The 18297-nt window shown below is 39.4% G+C and overlaps 1 protein-coding gene across 1 annotated transcript in view; it reads right to left on the reverse strand.

Annotated features, from left to right (window-relative positions):
• Positions 1 to 18297, reverse strand: part of CUBN (cubilin) — a 296326-nt gene that overhangs the window by 12892 nt on the left and 265137 nt on the right. Inside the window, exons 60-62 of the mRNA XM_070408021.1 lie at positions 12055 to 12263; positions 3493 to 3655; positions 2954 to 3159 (exon numbers count right to left, since the gene is read on the reverse strand). Coding sequence (XP_070264122.1) covers positions 2954 to 3159; positions 3493 to 3655; positions 12055 to 12263 — 578 coding nt within the window. The remainder of the gene's footprint in view (positions 1 to 2953; positions 3160 to 3492; positions 3656 to 12054; positions 12264 to 18297) is intronic.

Raw genomic sequence — 18297 nt, forward strand, 5'->3', positions numbered from 1 at the left:
CAAACCTCTCTCCAATTGGAGTCAGCCTCCACCAAGATACATGTGCAATACAGGGGACCCGGATATAGAATGAGGAGGACTTGAAAACTCAGAAGTGATAGATTGGATCCTCTTCTATTGCCAGCCAGCACATGGGGGTTTGGACATGACCCTCCTAAAATTAACATGGGTAGATTAACTAATCTCCTCACACTGCAGGCATTCCCAAGTGTCCCCAGGCATCTGTCCTCAGTTCCCAACTCCTCACTTTACAGTTCCCTGGATAATCTCATTACTCTCATTGTTTAACTGACTCATATGATGATGACAACCAAATCTTCAAGCCTTCTCTCACTATCACACTTTTATGTCCAACTGTCTCCTCAGTATCTTATCTCATCGGCAATTTGGACTCTTTTTTTTTTTAAACCAAAACAACTCCTCCCCACTTTTTCTCTCTTACATTACCATAAATATAGTCCCAATAGAATGGGACTAAATGGGCTCTTTTTAAAAAACTATTTTTTTAGTGATTTCAGAGAGAGGAAGGGAGAGATAGAAACATTACTAATGAGAGAGAATCACTGATCGGCCGCCTCTTGCACACCCCACCCTGGGGGTCGAGCCCGAAACCTGAGTATGTGCCCTGACCGGGAATCGAATTATGACCTCCCAGTTCATCAACACTCAACCACTGAGCCATGCCAGCCAGGCTAAATGGCCTCTTCATTGATTTCCCTGTGTATGCATTGAACCCTTCATCTCACCCTATACTTAGATTCCACTAATTACAGAAGTGTTTCTCCAAGCATGGCCCATGGAACACCAGAATCAGAACACCAGAGATGCTCATCAAAAATTCACAGTAATGGGAAAATTAAGATACCTAGGAATAAACTTAACTAAGGAGGTAAAAGACCTGTACTCGGAAAACTACAGGACATTGAAAAAAGATAGAGGAAGACATAAACAAATGGAAGAACATATCATGTTCATGGATTGGTAGTTTCAACATCATTAAAATGTCCATACTACCCAAAGCAATCTACAGATTCAATGCAATCCCCATTAAAATATAAACGGCATACTTCAAAGATCTAGAACAAACTCTCCAAAAATTCATCTGGAATAAAAAAAAACAAACCCAAAAACAAAACAAAAACAAAACAAATAGCCACAGCAATCCTGAGAAAGAAGAACAAAGTTGGAGGGATCACAATACCAGATATCGGCTATATTACCAAGCCACTGTTCTCAAAACTGCCTGGTACTGGCACATGGACAGACATATAGACCAATGGAACAGAACAGAGAACCCAGAAATCAACCCAAGTCATTATGCTCAATTAATATTTGACAAAGGAGGCAAGAGCATACAATGGAGTCAAGATAGTCTCTTCAATAAAAGTGTTGGGAAATTTGGTCAGATATATGCAAAAAAGTAAAACTACATCACCAACTTACACCATACACTAAAACAAACTCAAAATGGATAAAGGACTTAAATGTAAGACGGGAAACCATAAAAATCCTATAAGACTCCATAGGCAGCAAAATAGCAGACATATGTCATAGCAATATCTTTACCAACACAGCTCCTAGGGCAATGGAGACTAAGGAGAAAATAAACAAATGGGACTACCTCAAAATAAAAAGCTTCTGCACAGCAAAAGAAACCATCAACAAAACAACAAGAAAGCCCACTGCATGGGAGAACATATTTGTTAATGATATTTCAGATAAGGGTTTAATCTTCAAAGTTTACAGGGAACTCATACAACTTAACAAAAGGAAGATAAATGATCCAATCAAAAAATGGGCATAGGACGTAAATAGACACTTTTTGAAAGAGGACATACAGAAGGCCAAGAGACATATGAAAACATGCTTAAAGTCATTAATCATCTGAGAGATGCAAATCAAAATGACAATGAGATGCCACCTCACACCTGTCAGAATGGCTATCATCAACAAGCCAACAAATGACAAGTGCTGGTGAGGATGTGGAGAAAAAGGAATCCTCCTGCACTGCTGGTGGGAATGCAGACTGGTGCAGCCACTGTGGAAGACAGTATGGAGTTTCCTCAAAAAGTTAAAAATGGAACTCCCATTTGACCCAGTGATCCCACTTCTAGGACTAAATCCCAAGAAACCAGAAACACCAATCAGAAAGGATATATGCACCCCTATGTTCATAGCAGCACAATTTACAATAGCTAAGATTTGGAAACAGCCTAAGTGCCCATCAGCAGATGAGTGGATTAAAAAACGTGGTACATCTACACAATGAAATACTATGCTGCTATAAAAAAGAAGGAACTTTTACCATTTGCAACAGCATGGATGGAACCGGAGAGCATTATGCTAAGCAAAATAAGCCAGTTGGAGAAAGATAAATATCACATGATCTCACTCATATGTAGGATATAATGATCAACATAATTTGATGAACAAGAATAGATCCAGAGACAAATGGCAGGGGACGAGGAGGTGGGGGCGGGGGGGGGGTTAGAGAGCAACCAAACGACTTGTATGCATGCATATTGGCATAACCAAGATGAAGGCTTGCCCAGGGTGGGAATGGCGTGGGGTGGGGGGGGTCAATCGGGGAAAAAGTTTTACATATGTAAAACTTTAGACAATAAGTAAAAAAAAAAAAATACATAAACCTAAAAGAAATTCACAGTAATGGGTGCTCTGTGGGAGAATCCTTCTCTGAGAGAGAGGCCCAGGGGTATGCACCTGTATCAAGATACCCAGATGTTCCTTATGCTCATGAAAGTTTGAGAGTTCCTGACCTAAGGACCAAGTTCAAATTTCTCAACACCTAAATAGAGGGTTTGTGTATAGCTAAAAAACATATTAAGCTAGGAGAAATTTTGACAATGTATTTCATTATTCATACTTCAAATGTTTTGCAAGTACTGGTAAAAAGGTCACTAGATGTGAATGCCATTCACACTGTAATGATTACCTCCGGTGTGTCCTGAAACTCCAAGTAATTCTGGTGGCAGTCCCGAGACTGCATCTGGAATGCCCACACGGTTATCTCGACCTGCTGATGCGGAGGAGCTTCGAAGACCCACGTGCAGGTGGAAAGTGGGACATCTGGGTTTGATGCATTGGGTGAGGAAATATTTTGTGGGGTCCAAGTTGCATTATATGTTCCACCACAAGTCACTGAGATGGGAAAAAAGAACAACTTTCAAGACAAATTTTACTCATGTCTTATCACACTTGCAATATTTAAAATTCTGCCTTCTCTACCCCTCCAGCCCAAAGGAATTATATTTACATCAATCCCTCCATGAAGAATTTAGAATATATATTCTTGGCTAAGAATTGTACCAGATTTATACCCTGAATTAAACATAGAGTAAGTAACATGGTGTTTAGTAATTGACATTGAACTTAGATGATAATTAACACTGAGTTTAAATATAAGTGTGACATTATTTTTAGTGCATAAATACACGTGTTTCATAATATATAAAAATGTCTCCATTTACTCACTGTTGATGAAGGTATATGTGGCATTAAATCCTTCCCTTTCTAAACTTATGTCACTGACAAATTGAACTGTCAGGAAGTTCCCAGAAGAGACAAAGGGAGCGGGTACAGTGGAACCACAGAATGTTCCGGCCAGCTTGGCATTTTCACTCTCCCCGTCATATAACTGAAAGGAAAATAGTTCATTAGTTCTCCATTATTCACCAAGAAGTTGAAAACTTTATACTAAAATGGATGTGAAGTCCCAATAAGTCATGATTAAGAATCTTACATTGATGTTCTTAGAGCTAGTTTTAATTTAGGAACAGAATAGTTATTAAATTGAATATAATATAAAATGAGTTTCAGTAAAAACCTGATACAATGTCTAAAAAGTTTTTTCTGATTGTGAAAGCAATATATGATTTTAAAAATAATGTGTCATTACAGTCAGCAAACCCACCACTACCCTCACATCCACTCACTACGGTGCGGGTCCCACCCTTGCCTGGGTCCTCAACATGTCAGCCAGAGGAAACAGTTAAAATGCAAGTCGGGCCATATATATTCTGCCAAGAACCCTCCTCACTGCTTCCCATCCACTCAATACAAAGGCCACGCCATGAAAGTGGCCTCGAAGGCCTAACAGAATCTGCTCTCCACTCCACCCCTGACCTTTTCACTCTATATCCTTCTGTCTCCGCTTTGTTTCCTCTGCTCCCTGAGCAAAGAGGCCCGCAGCTGCTTCCTGTCTGCCGCATGCGTTGTTCCCTCGCCTGACCACTCTTTTAAATGGCATCCTTCCCATCATTCTCTTCCTTCTTTCTTGCGTTCTGTTTTCCTTAGCGCATGCAGTTCCTCTACACACGGTACATGTTAGTTATGTTGCTATCTTCTGTTCTGAAGGAAGTGAAAGGTCTATGAAAGCACAGGCTGCTGTTTATTCTGTCACTGCAAGTCCCGTTTTTAGAAGAGTGTCTGGCACAGGAGAGGAACTCAATAAAGAGCTAATAAATAAGTCCTCTCTCCCAATACCCACCCCTGCAACCCTGTTCTCTCCCTGACTTCTTTATATCAATGAAGGGCTCTAGGCTACAACTTGAGTTATCCTTGGTTCCTGCCTCTCTCCTCTACCCAGCTTCTATTCCACTGGCCTTCAAAATCGATCCCAGAGGGCTCCGTCTCCACTGTCACCAGCATCTCCTTCACCTTTGTTCTTGTAACACCTTCCTGACAGACGTGTTTAGCCAGAGCAGCCAGAGTATTCTCCACTGAGCTGCCTGAGTGTTCTCAAATCAGATCATGCTCCTGCTTGGCCTAAAATGCTCCAGAAGATTCCCACTGCATTTAATGTAAAACCAAACTCTATGAGGCTTGCAAGCCCCTACCTGGTCTGGCCTGGGCCTGCCTCAGCCTCCCTCCCACTTCCCGGCTCCCTGTAGTTCCTCCATCCCAGGATGAGTTCCTACCCAGCTCTTGGACGGTCCTCAAGCTCTTGGACGGACCACACTCAGGGGATCTCAGCTCAAATGTCTCTTTTTGAGAGAGGCCAAGCCTATCTAATGTGGCCCTCCCCTCTTTTATCTTCTTATTATAATAAAAACCTATCTTATTTGTTGCTTATTTATTTTTTCTGGTCTTTCTCCCAACAAGATTGTAAATGACATGCGTGGGAAGGCTAATTATTCACGTGGTATCACCAGTACCCAGAATAAGTCGACAAACTCCTGTTGAAATAGTGGGTACTTGGATTTCTGTCAATTACTAGAAAACTGTTTTCTCCAGCTCAGTAATCATGGTACTTCTAAAATAAGTATGTGTGTAGATGTAAATATTTAATTTCTAAAAGAACTGTCGTGTGCTATAAGCCTGAGAATAGACATGACCACTGACTTAGTTTAAAATGTTAGGAATATATAAAATAGAAATGGATAGAGAAATTTAACAGTGAACAGAAGAAAGGACAGACCACTAGATGGCACTGTCTCACCTGCTTGAACAAGATTTAGTAAATTTAGAGCCAGAAGAGTTAAGCCTAGTATCCCACCTCACTTTATAAAAGAGTAGTTTGGTCAATCTTAGCTAATGTACTTTTTCAGGTAAGCAAGTTAAACTTCCATTAGAAACATTGCTGCCTTTATCAGCACATTCATATTAGCAGCGCTTTTATTCTATGTACTGTGTGCCTGGCCTCTGTGCTAGTCCTATGTATACAACGATTATAATACACTTTCCATACATTCAAGACACTAATTTTACATTCACAAATTAGTGGTACAAAGAGATCCATAAATTAAATATATATATATATATATATATATGTATATATATATATATATATCTGTGTGAATTATATATAAAATAAAGAAAATAAGTGCTACAATGAAATAATGTAATAGGGGAACCCAGATGATGGAGTCAGGAAAGACCTCCCACAGATATTTGTTTGAACTATTACTTAAAATTAAGAACTTGTATACGTATATGCACAGCCATGGACACAGACAATAGTGTGGTGAAGGCCTGGGGTGGGGCAGGGGCTGGGAAGAGGGGCAAAGGGGGGAAAACCAGGCAGGATGTTCATTTGTAATACTGTCAACAATAAACACACACACACACACACACACACACACACACACACACACAGTAGGTGGGGCCCTTCCAGTCCTACGGAAGAGGAAGCAGATGGAAGGCGATGCAGAAAGCCTCAGGAGTACGGAAGGCATGGCATGTCTAACAGCTCGCCACCTTTTGATGTGCCTGCAGATTAGGGTGAGAGAGTTGGGATTGGGAAACACATTGGGACAAGACTGAAGTACTATGTGCTTCATGCTAAGGAGTTTGCATCTTCTCCTGTGGAAGTTATAAGATCTGATTTGGGTTTTGAATAAATAGCTGGTAAAAGTGATGGGAGGTAATTGCATAATGCCTGGCTTTGAGCTGATGTTTGCGTTTGTTCATTCACTGCCACAATAAGATTTCTCTTAATTGAGTAGAAATAGACAGGTTGTGGCCTCTGGACAACTGACATGGGCTCCTGGACTCTTTGTAGCCGAAGCCAAAATTTTTTCGTCTGCCATCCCATTCGCTGATAATGCTTAATCTCCACTGTGGACTTCTTCAGGGGGCTCCAGAGTGTGTGACAGGAGGCTTACTGAACAGTGCTGGAGATGGGGACATTCGGACCAGGACAGGGATGGTGCCCTTGGGACCTGCACAATCATTGCTGCTGCTGATTGCATATTTGGCCTGGCACCAGGGCTTCAGACTCAGAGCTTAAGTTATGTTCTAAGTCTTGTGGATGTAGACTAGTTCCAAGAAGAACTTTGTGTTTTCTCAGCTTTTAAAACTCTTTGATAGTGGAGCACATTAGAATCTACTTAAGCTGAAACCGGTTTGGCTCAGTGGATAGAGCGTCGACCTGCGGACTGAAAGGTCCCAGGTTCGATTCCGGTCAAGGGCATGTACCTGGGTTGCGGGCACATCCCCAGTGGGAGATGTGCAGGAGGCGGCTGATCGATGTTTCTCACTCTCTATCTCTCTCCCTTCCTCTCTGTAAAAAATCAATAAAATATATTTTTTTTAAAAAAGAATCTACTTAAGATCCTGAAGGAATTGCACAAATAATTTAGGGGAAGACAGCCTCTACCTACAATGACTGAAAGACCCTGCACTTTACCCAGCCATTAATTTGAGCCCAGAAGAAAGTGGGGAAGGAAGTGTTTGAATGTTAATTTCTGTGAACTTAATGCTAAAGGGCAAGAGACTTTGATAGTGGACTTTCTTTCGCATTTAATTTCATTTCAGACACTAATTTTCTTAGGACTTTATCTTTTAATATTTTCCTGGGAATTTGATAACAGGAAGATTTTTATATTCTTATTTGGAGCATCTCTTCATTGCCTCTTACAAATTTCTTAACTTCACAAATTCCTTAATTTCATTGAGAAGCCTCTGTTAGAATCCACGGGCCAACATGACAGGGCAAAATTTGGGATGGGAATGAGAGCACAGTGACTTTTCAAGTTTAGGGCTGAACTCTGATCATTTCAGAACCTTCTGGGGAAAATGTCATCCTGGTCCCAGTGGTCTCAGGAAGAGCCACAAGAAGCAATTAGAATCAGCTCTATAGATGCAGGAATTTTTACAACACAATTTTTAGAATAACTACCAGTAGTAGTATGGTATTTTATCTTGATGTTCTTTTCCAGTACTCAGAATAGTGTCTGGAACATAATGGGTGCTCAAATAAATATTTATCCCATGAATGGGTGAGTGAATGAATGAACAGTAGTAGGTACTGCCTCATAAGGATAGGAACCTGATGCCTGGATAGATTGCTGATCTTCCCAGAGGTGAACAACCCCCTCTCCAGTGGCTGACCACAGACTGAACGGGGAAGCCCAGTGGGTTAAGATAGATGTTCTCAATGGGGCAGAACTATTCCCTAGGGAGTGCTTTGAGAAGAACGTGTGGTGTTTTGTGGTCATCACAATAACCTGGCACTCTAACTGGCATTTACCACTCACTCAGCAGTCACATGGCAGGATCCCATCTTATAATTCACAGAAGAGTTCTGCAAAGTGAAGGTTTACTCTATGTCCAACATTATTGAATGTCCTGCCAGACATTTGTGTATAAAAAACTGTTTCTAATTATTTGATCCGAGAACCTAAACCCATTCAATATTCAAACATAAAAATATTTTTTTGCACAGCTTTAATATTCACCAAATTCCCAAAAATGCAGTTGCTGTGTAAGTTGAAGGGTAGTTTTTGTTTTCTTTAGAACTGTTTTATTTTAGTTTTACTATTATTTAGAAATTCATGTTGCAGATGGTGATACTGCTACTGCATTTATGTTACAAGTGCAGCCCACCCATATTAGTTTAAACTTAAACTTTTATATCTGCCACGATTCCACATACTATAGAAGAATCTGACTACGTTATCACCTGACCTGGTGTAGCTGTATCAGAGAATTGATAACATTGAAATCTGCACTATTTTATATACTTTCCTTTTATTTCTCCTTTTCATTGCAGTTAGTATATTATATTGATTTATGAAACTACTAGAGGCCTGGTGCATGAAAATTCGTGCACTCAGGGGGTTCCCTCAGCCTGACCTGCGCCCTCTCGCAGTCCAGGACCCCTCAGGGGATGTCCAACTGCTGAGGAATCAGGAGAGGCTCCCACCACCACCGCTGTACTGGCAGCCATCAGCCAGGCTTGTGGCTGAGCAGCGCTCCCCCTGTGGGAGTGTACTGACCACCAAGGGGCAGCTCCTGCATTGAGCGCCTGCCCCCTGGTGGTCAGTGCGCATCATAGTGACCAGTTGTTCAGCAGTTAGGGTCAATTTGCATATCACCTTTTTATTATATAGGATGTATATGGGGAGGCTATAGCATAGATGACTGTCTTTAATGGTCAAGGAAGAATTACAAAGTATTGGTGGGAATGTTAGGAAGAAGCCATCTCCTTTCTGCTAGTTCCATATTTCCTGAGAGAGACGCGTCAGCCAGGGTACCAGTTCTGAGCCCTCTCTGCCATTTCACTCACTGCTCACCACAGAGGAGTCTTAGTCAATTGGCAAGCTGGTGTCCAGAAGCTGGGCCTGCTCTGCATAGCTCGCAGCCCCTCTGTCTTGCCTTCTCCTCGCAGCCAGCCTCACACAGGAAGCTTGCTTTTGTGATGTTCTTCCAAAGCCCAGCTCAGCCATCCCATGTAGGAAGCCTTTCCTGACCCCAAAATGACATCAACCATTCTCGCTTCTGTTCTGCTTTCCTATGTGGCCCATATTTGTCATTTTGTCATGTTGTCTGATTTATGCCTGTCTCCTCACTCTTCAGCTCCTTGAGGAACTGTATTTTTACATTTCCACATCTTGAGTGCAGGGGATAATGCCCAGCACATAATGATGCCATGTGACTCTTTATGGAATGGATGTGATGTTAACGTCAGCACATCCACTCAGTGACATACACAGTTCACTGCATATTTGAATAACCTTCCAAATCAACCCTTTAAAAAATAGTTATATAATTACAGATGAATAATAGAATTGGCAAGTTTTCACTTGTATATCTACCTACAGAATTGAATTGTTAGCTTTTCTCAAAAGTGATTTGATTATAATATCCAAGAAACAATCTAAAAGGAATCTAAAGTCCCATTTATCACAGAGAATCTCTGTCATAAAGACCCCTCCAGGCTTCCCATTCCAAGGGGTGCTCTTTTATCTGCCCATTTCGTATAAGCTGAAAAAATTACCAAGTGAGGAAAATTGCTTTCCCAAGAAGTAAAATAAGGGTAGATCTGAACAGATTGTTTTTTTATTATATTTAAAAGCTAGAAAGTAACTCTTTGTTTTCAATATTGCTATTTCTGTCTTAAAGTTACTATTGTTTTAATGACATTATCAAATCACAATCTCCTATATGGAAATGGACCTTGAGAATAAATCCTATCAACCTTCCCAGCAGAACCAAGCCCAAACACCCTTTATGAATTTATACTTAAAATGATGTAAATGCAAACCAATTATTTTTAATATTTTAAGAAAAGGAGATTGTACAGCCTCATGCCTTCTGTAATTTCACAAAGGGGAAAATAAAGAAATAAATTTGTTTACAAATTATATGTCAGGCATAGTGCTGAACAGTCTAGCATACATTATCTTTAACCTCAAAATAGCTTTGCAAGATAGGTATGATTATGTGATTTTTTGTTTGTTTTTTAGTAGATGCAGTGATAAGAATCAAGAAGACAAAATTTGTAGGGTGGCAAAATTAGGTTTGAGTGTATGTTATTTGTCTCTATCACTTACTACCTTTCTGTAAAATCAAGGTAACTTTCTGTAAAATCAAGGTAACTCTTGAACATTCTTGAACATCAGCTGTTCTGCTGTTCCCAGCCATTTTGGTCTCATTTCAGAAAGGAACAATTCAATCTGAACTGACATTTCTTGTTAGCTCTAGGTTTTCAAGAACTCCCTCTGATCTTGCTCCTATGTCAATACTTTATTTAAAGTTGTCACCCAGTCTAATGAGTTTTTCCTTCATCTTAACCTTTCCTGGCCTCTAATTTACCATTTAAACGCATTGACCACCCATCCTTGGTAAAGGCTCTCTCCTTGACTTCGCTGATACTATGCATTCCTGGTTGTTGTTGTTTTCCATGACTCATGTTTCTTGTCTTTTGTTCTCCAGTTGCCTCACTGTGAACCTTTCATGGAGTTGAGTGGGACCCTGGCTGTCTAGCTCCAGGCTGTCCTCCTAAATGAAAGCACCATTTCCCCTGATTTCAGAAGGGCTCTTCTGCTCTCTCCCCTCTGCTCTGTTCTCTTGCTGGAGCTCTGTTCCATCCTCTGCCCACAGGCAATGCCATTTGTCTGCCCTGCTATGACCCAACATGGCACGATCCTTCACAAAAAGCATGTTCTCTTCCTAATAGCACTGACATTCTGCTCTCTGACTCTTGGGGCTTATCACAGTGAAATATGAGACAGTATATAATTAAGGGCACAAGTGTGTACTCCACCTATGACTTTTCCTTCTCTGTTTAAAACCACACACACTCACACACACACACACACACACACAATTTTTTTAAAGTTTAATGTGATTTTGAACTTAAAAGTTTCTCTTGCACCAGACTTGTCATCTCTACCATCTCTATACCCTCCTGACATAAAGGTAATCTCACCTTGGGGCCCTAACTCCAGACACCCCCTGTGACAATTTACCTGGAATCCTGATTCCAGATTAGACTTTTAAAATTCTGTTCAATTTGGATTTTAATGAGATTTTGGAACTAAGATATTTTCCATATCTAAAGGTAATATGAAAAGTAAATCTATATACTTTAGATATAAAATAGATAAATTAAGGGGTTGTTTTTTATATGCAGGGTTTACCAAAGGTCCTTTGAGTATCTCTTTCTATACAAGCTTATTCCACAGATCATCTCCTTATGAGACACGGTTAAACAGTGAATCTTAAAGCTAATGTTAGAAGCCACCCAAAGTTTTTGAGTCTTCCATATTAAAGATTAATTTGATATAGAGATAGAGCATCTTTTATATTATCCTATATAATAAAAGGCTAATATGCAAATCAACCGAACGGCGGAATGACTGGTCACTATGACGTGCACTGACCACCAGGGGGCAGACACTCAACACAGGAGCTGCCCCCTGGTGGTCAGTGCACTCCCACAGGTGGAGTGCCGCTCAGCTACAAGCCAGGCTCATGGCTGGTGAGTGCAGCTGTGGTGGTGGAAGCTTCTCCTGCCTCCAAGGCAGTGCTAAAGATGTCAGGGAGCAGGCCTAAGCCATCAGTTGGACATCCCCCAAGGGCTCCCGTACTGCAAGAGAGTGAAGGCCTGGCTGAGGAACCCCCCCAACCCCCCTCCATGCATGAATTTCATGCACCTGGGCCTCTAGTACATTATATCATTGAAGTATAGGACATTTTAAAAATTAGCAGTACACACAATTTTCAAAACCTCCTGTATGGCATAAAGTGGAATATACCATATGAAAGTCTGGATTAGAATACTTCTGTTAAGAAATATAATAGCCTTACCTTTACATAGTCATAAATGCATCTTTGCAAAGCAGATGCTGACTCCAGAGCAAATGTATTGAAGGTGAGTTTAATGAGTCTGTTTACAGGGGCAATTATGAACCATATGCAGTTTAAATTCTTGTCATATCTTCCATTTGCATCAGAATCAGGAGAGGCAAAGGTGCTATTGGAGCCTGTCAGATAGCCACCACATCCTTGTTGAGGCCCTGTGTCAAAATAAAGACATCATTAAGCAAACTGAGAGGAACAGGTCTTAGTTTCCACATGGAGGCTTTTAAAAATCATATTGTTTCTACTTTCTCTCACATGTTTATAACTATTGTCAGACTGTTCCCTGAGCTTCAGTGGGCTTGTGCAGGTGCTGTTGCTACTGGCCTTAAATTCTTCATTACCTAGTTCCTCTCCACTCCTCTCACCACCCCTCAATCCCTTTCTTCTCATTCACACAGAGTTGCTTAGAAAAGTGGAGAATCAGAGTTGGTTCTTTGTGCATTTTTAGGCCTGCTGATGTGATTTATTAAAGCTTTTTCTAGCCTTGAAAAATCCAATTTTATAGAAAATAGTGTTTTGCATAATAAAACTGGTGGAAACTGTGAACATGTTTTATTTTTATGTTTTGCTTTTATGAACACTACCCAATTGAAAACTGAATTTATGAAGAATTTACCCAACATGCCAAGAAAATTGGCTCCCAACAAACCTTTTATTTAAATAATCTGTCAGAAAGAGACTGAGAGGCATTTAGCACTTCCAGTTTATATTAAACAACATTCTAAATTTAATTTTCCCTTTTCCAGAAAAAAAGAAGAGCTAAAGAAGAAGACCACTAGTGAAGAAAATAGTCTACTTTGAAATAAAAATTTTGAAATTTAGACTAAAAAGAGAGGGATAAAAAAGTACCCATGAGATGACTAAATGATTTACTATGAAAAAATATGGAAAATCCTCAGAACATTGGATTCAGTTCCATCCACTCCACAGCCTAAGTCAATGCCTCAGAAAATATTTAAGAAGAAAAACTATGGACAATTTCAACAGAAATAGTGAGGATGAATTAAGCTCAAAATAGTTGTAAGAGGACTAGGGATTAAATACTAGAACTAATGTTCATAAATTTTGCATTCTACACAAACATAGATCATTACTACTTTCAAAGTTAAATTTCACCGACTTTGGTCTTCATTTGTTACTCTTATTCCATTTATTTTGCTGTTAATAGTGAAAGGGTTGCTTTCAACATTAGGGGGCGCTAAGATTTTGGACTTGGCGCTTGGCAGGAACTGCGCACAACGGCAGCCCTCCTCAGAGGCAAAGGCTATCAACCTATGGTGTTGTTCAGGACAGAGGCATTATTTAGTGCAGTGGTTCTCAACCTTGGCTGTGAGGCCCAGAAATCAGGATTTTAAAAAGATTCCCAGGTGATTCTAATGTGCAGCCAAGGTTGAGAACCCCTGATTTAGTAGGTCAGACTGCCTTGTCCACCGCTCCTAACTCAGGTCAAACTATAGATTATAGGCACTGTCAGATGTTTTCTGAGCTGAAATTCTTCCAAAGGCCCAGTTTCTGATATTTTCCCATATGGTGGTAACTAGGACAAAATTATTTTGAAACCAAAGCAATGTGCAATTCTTCATGGTATAATTCTAATAATTCTTTTCATATTAAATAGGCCTGCAAACTAAAAAAAGAATTGGAGTTTGCACAGCTTTTATTTTGGTATTGTTACTTAAGGAAACCACTTAAGCTTATTGACATGCATAGCAGGGGAGAACAATTACTTTAGGTATTAATGAATTGACACATTTATTTATTAATTCAATAACTATTGTTTTAATAGTGAAGGAAATATATTTAGTATTGAAGTGGGAAAAAGATGAATAGTAGTCCAGGAGCAATGCTATGAATAGATAAATAATGAGAGTCCAATTTAGAAACTGATAGGTGCCATAAAGGAGGCAGGAAAGTCCTGAGTTTAGCAAGAAGGGGAAATTACCTCAGGCTGTGAGGATCTAGAATGCTCAAGGAGGAGGTGGCATCTGATCTGGGTCTTGAAGGATAAATAGGACAAGATCAGGTAGAGACGGGCTTGGTGCTGGCAATTCCAGGCTGACAGCACCTCATAACCAAAGGTTAGTGGACAAGAATTTATATTATATGCTTAGAAGAGCAAAATTCTGTTTGTGAAAACAACAGAGTACATGAAAGAGAATAATGAGAAGGTTATAAAACAGGATGGGCTGTTCTATAGAGGCCTCAAATGTCAAAGTACAGAATTTGACATTTAGACTTTTTTTCTGTGGACAATGGGGTCCACTTGAAAGTCTTTCATCAGAGGAGTGGTAGGGTCAGAATGTACTCTCTAGTCAAGTCTGATCTAAAATTGTATCTGGTAGTCGTGTTTACATGTAGGGGAACAGGCCTGGAGGAGGTGATACTAGGTAAGAGGACATCGCCTAGTCAGGGCTGGAGGTAGCAAGGGGCAATAAAGACTTGGAGGTTTTCATACAGGAAAATGATGCTGCTTGGCTTAATTCTATTACTACATCAGCTCCAAAAAACTAAATGCTGTTTTTAAAAATTCAAGTTATATATATTATCACTACTTGTTTATTGTTACTAATAAGTTACTAAGGGCAGAATGATAACTGTTTTTGGGCACAGTAAGTGCCATTAAACACACTTACCATACAACTAGTGGCCCTGCGCGTGAATCTGTGCGCAAGTAGCTCACTGCTGCTTGCCTCAGCTGGCCGCCCTGCCCACCGCCGCTCATAGCTCTCACTGCCCCACCCTCCTGTAGCTCTCCGCCTCTTGTAGCTCGCTGCCCAGCCCTCCTGCTGTTCGGTCGATACATGGCGGTGTCCTGGTTAATTTTCATATTACCCTATTATAAGTATAGATACTATTACTACTACCACCACTACTACTGCTGTCATAAGACAGAAACACCCTTCTTCCTCCAAGGAACCCCAGAGCAAAAATCCATAAATCATTGGCATATATTGGCATAGATTGAGTGGTAGATTGAATGATTCTTAATCCTTCAATCCCTCTGTCATCGGTTTCTCTCTTTGAAGTGCACTAGAATGGCGGAGGATATTTTTCTGTCCACTTGATGTTAGGCTTGGTCATATGACTTGCTTTAGACATTGGAATCTTTGTGGTCATGAAGTGGAAAGAGGCCTTAAATGGGCTTGCGATTTTTGCTTGGCCTTTTGTCCTCCTGTGATTCACCCAGAGCTCATGCCCCGGGTGACTGCTGGTGAAAGAGAAAGTGGATGGAGAGCAGACCTGAGCCCAGCCTGAAGTCTGGAACCAACCACAGTTAACCTGCAGCTGGGAGCAGAGGCAGTCAAACCAGTGACTGATAAAAATAAATGGTCTAGGTATAAACCACTGAAATTTGGATAGTTTGTTATGTACCCCTATTTTGGCAATAACTGACAATAAGTAGCTTGTTTGAGTAATCAAACTGTAATAACGCATATTGCTTAATTCTTAAAATATACACAGAAAATAATGAAAGTGAAAAGCTTACATTATCACAGATAATTCTTTCCAAAGTAGTCAAATAATTAAGTAAATAAAACATTATATGAGTGAATTATGTAATTCACATTATATATAAATATGAGTAAATATAGTACTATATGGGTGAATAGTCAAATTATTGAAGTAAATGTGTGAGTAATAAGTCACATGAGTAAACACTTTTTGGTGTTTGTATGATACAGGAAACTGTTATAATTGCTCTAATTACCCCACTCTTTAAAAAAACGTTTTTTTCAATTTCATTCAATATTATTCTGTACTGGAGGCCTGATGCATGAATTTGTGTACAGGTGGGGTCTGTCCAGCCTGCGCTGGTGGGGGGGGGAGGGGAAGGAGAGGAGGGGAACTGATGGGGGGTGAGGCCGGCCAGGGGGAGGGGCCGTGGGCAGTTGGCTGGCCAGCCCCGCCCCTTGATCGAACTCCCGGTGGAACTCCCAGTAGAGGGGACAATTTGCATATTAGTCTTTTATTATATAGGATATTCCCCTATTTTTATATTTAAACATAGTACAAATGCTCTGTGCTCTTGCTCCTCCTATGGCAAAATGTAAATATAAACATGTGTCTTTGGGAAATATAAAGATGAATATTAACAAAAGAAGGGTTATTCACCAAAAAGTATTTTTGTCACATTACTATTTCTATATTTCAACAATAGCTGAGTAGAATAGGAGAACTCTGACTATGAAATAGTTTCATACATAAGAAAATAATATTTATGTGCTGTACTGATATTTTAAAATTCCTTTTTAAAACACTAGTATAAGATCTTAACCTCAACATGTGGTTTAGCACCATAAATCCATCATCTTCCTTGTTACTACACGTTTTCTACCAACTAGTGAACTACCATCCATCAACGGCTCCTCCATCCATCAAGTTGTGTCAGAAACACTCTGTAATGTCACTCTAACCTTCTTCCCTAAGTTGGAAACACTTCCGCAAAAGAACTACTTCTTCAGAGAAAGAAAATGGTTGGCTACAAAAATATTGGAAATGTGAACCCAGAATATGCAGTGAGATCTGGGTCAAGATCTAATTAATTAAAAATCAGTAACTGAATCCTAAATTACTCCTCTCTAATTATTAAACTTCAGAGTGAAGCTCAAGCCAGGATAAATCTGATAATGTAAGAAAGGGCTATATTATCTAAGCAACTCATCTCGAAGGCTTTGTGGAGTCATATCCATTTCTGAATAGTTATTTTGAGAATTGACATTTTTGTGGCTGATATTTTATTGAGGCCTTTTGGATAGCATCTCTATCCATCGCTGGGCAGCCACCACTTGGACAAAGGGTAGATGGCTGGCATACTTAGGACAAAGATTGGCCTGAGTTCAGGCATTTTCCTGTTCCCAGGAGCCAGCTGCAGCCCTAGGTAGTAGCTGGAGGAAACCCAGTGATGCACAGGAAGCAGGACATAAAAGCATTGTAAGCTGTTGCCTTGGGGAAATGGGGGTGAACCACAGAGAGCTTGTGATTTTCAAAGCCTGGCATACAACTGCCCTAAAGCAGTGAATTCGTTTTCTAAATTCAACTAAATTCCACATGAACCCATTTGTCTTTTTATCTAAAAGTAAATTGTATTTATTATTCTACTCATTAATCTCAAGTATGTATAACCTTTTAGGTGTTATATTTATGTTATGCAAAATAAAATCTTAATGGTTTTGTAACATGAGTTGTCTGGTTTTCTTTTAAATTTCTATTGATTTGTTTTTACTAGCATCACTTGATTTGACTCATTTTAGATATCCTAATTTGAAACTCAGCCTACTTTAACTTAGAATATGTATTTAGTCTGGTAATATTGGGAAGCATAAAACTAAAACACTGAAAGAAAGGTAATTTACTAAAAGAAAAGTCATTTAGCACCTAATCAGTAGCTAAAGTCACTAGGAAAAGATCAATGCAATGTATAAAGAATTTAGGATAATGATAATTGTATTATCTTTTTAATTTATGTTGAATTATTTAAAACATCATAAGTGTGTATCATTAGTCCCAGGGCATTTCATGTGAATCATTCTTGCCAACTTTGAAATTTCAAAAATGATTTACTAAGCAATATGATATGACCATACCAATTGATGCAGAAAATGAATTTGACAAGATCCAACACACATTCATGATAAGAACACTTCAGCAACAAGGAATTAAAGGCGATTTTCTCAACTTGATAAAGAATATCTATAAAAATTCCACAGTTAACATGACACTTAATGGTGAAAAACTAAATGCTCTTCTTCCAAGATTAGAAACAAGGCAAGAATATTTTTTCTCATCTTATTTAGCATAGCATTGAAAATTCGTGCCAGTGGAATAGGCAAGAAAAACAATATGCACACTGGAATGGAAAAAATGAAATTGCTATTATTTGTGTATCTAAGAATCCCAAGGAATCTGAACAAAAATTCCTAGAACTTATTGTGAGTTCAGCAAAAACTCTGGATCTAAAAACAATGCACAAAAAATCAATCACATTTATATATACTAACAATAAACATGTGGAAACCAAAATTAAAAACCCAATTGCTCCAAAGAAAATGCTACTCTTAGGTATACACAATGAGACATATATAGGATCTATGTGCTAAAAGTTACAAATGATAAAAGCAATCAAAGATCTCAACATAGTAAAGATAACAATTATTCCCAAACTGATGCATAGGTATAATGCAACTCCTA

The sequence above is a fragment of the Myotis yumanensis genome, unplaced genomic scaffold (genome assembly GCF_028538775.1).
Source record: "Myotis yumanensis isolate MYYU_CA2020_CCGP unplaced genomic scaffold, mMyoYum1.0.hap1 SCAF_1, whole genome shotgun sequence".
Taxonomy (NCBI): domain Eukaryota; kingdom Metazoa; phylum Chordata; class Mammalia; order Chiroptera; family Vespertilionidae; genus Myotis; species Myotis yumanensis.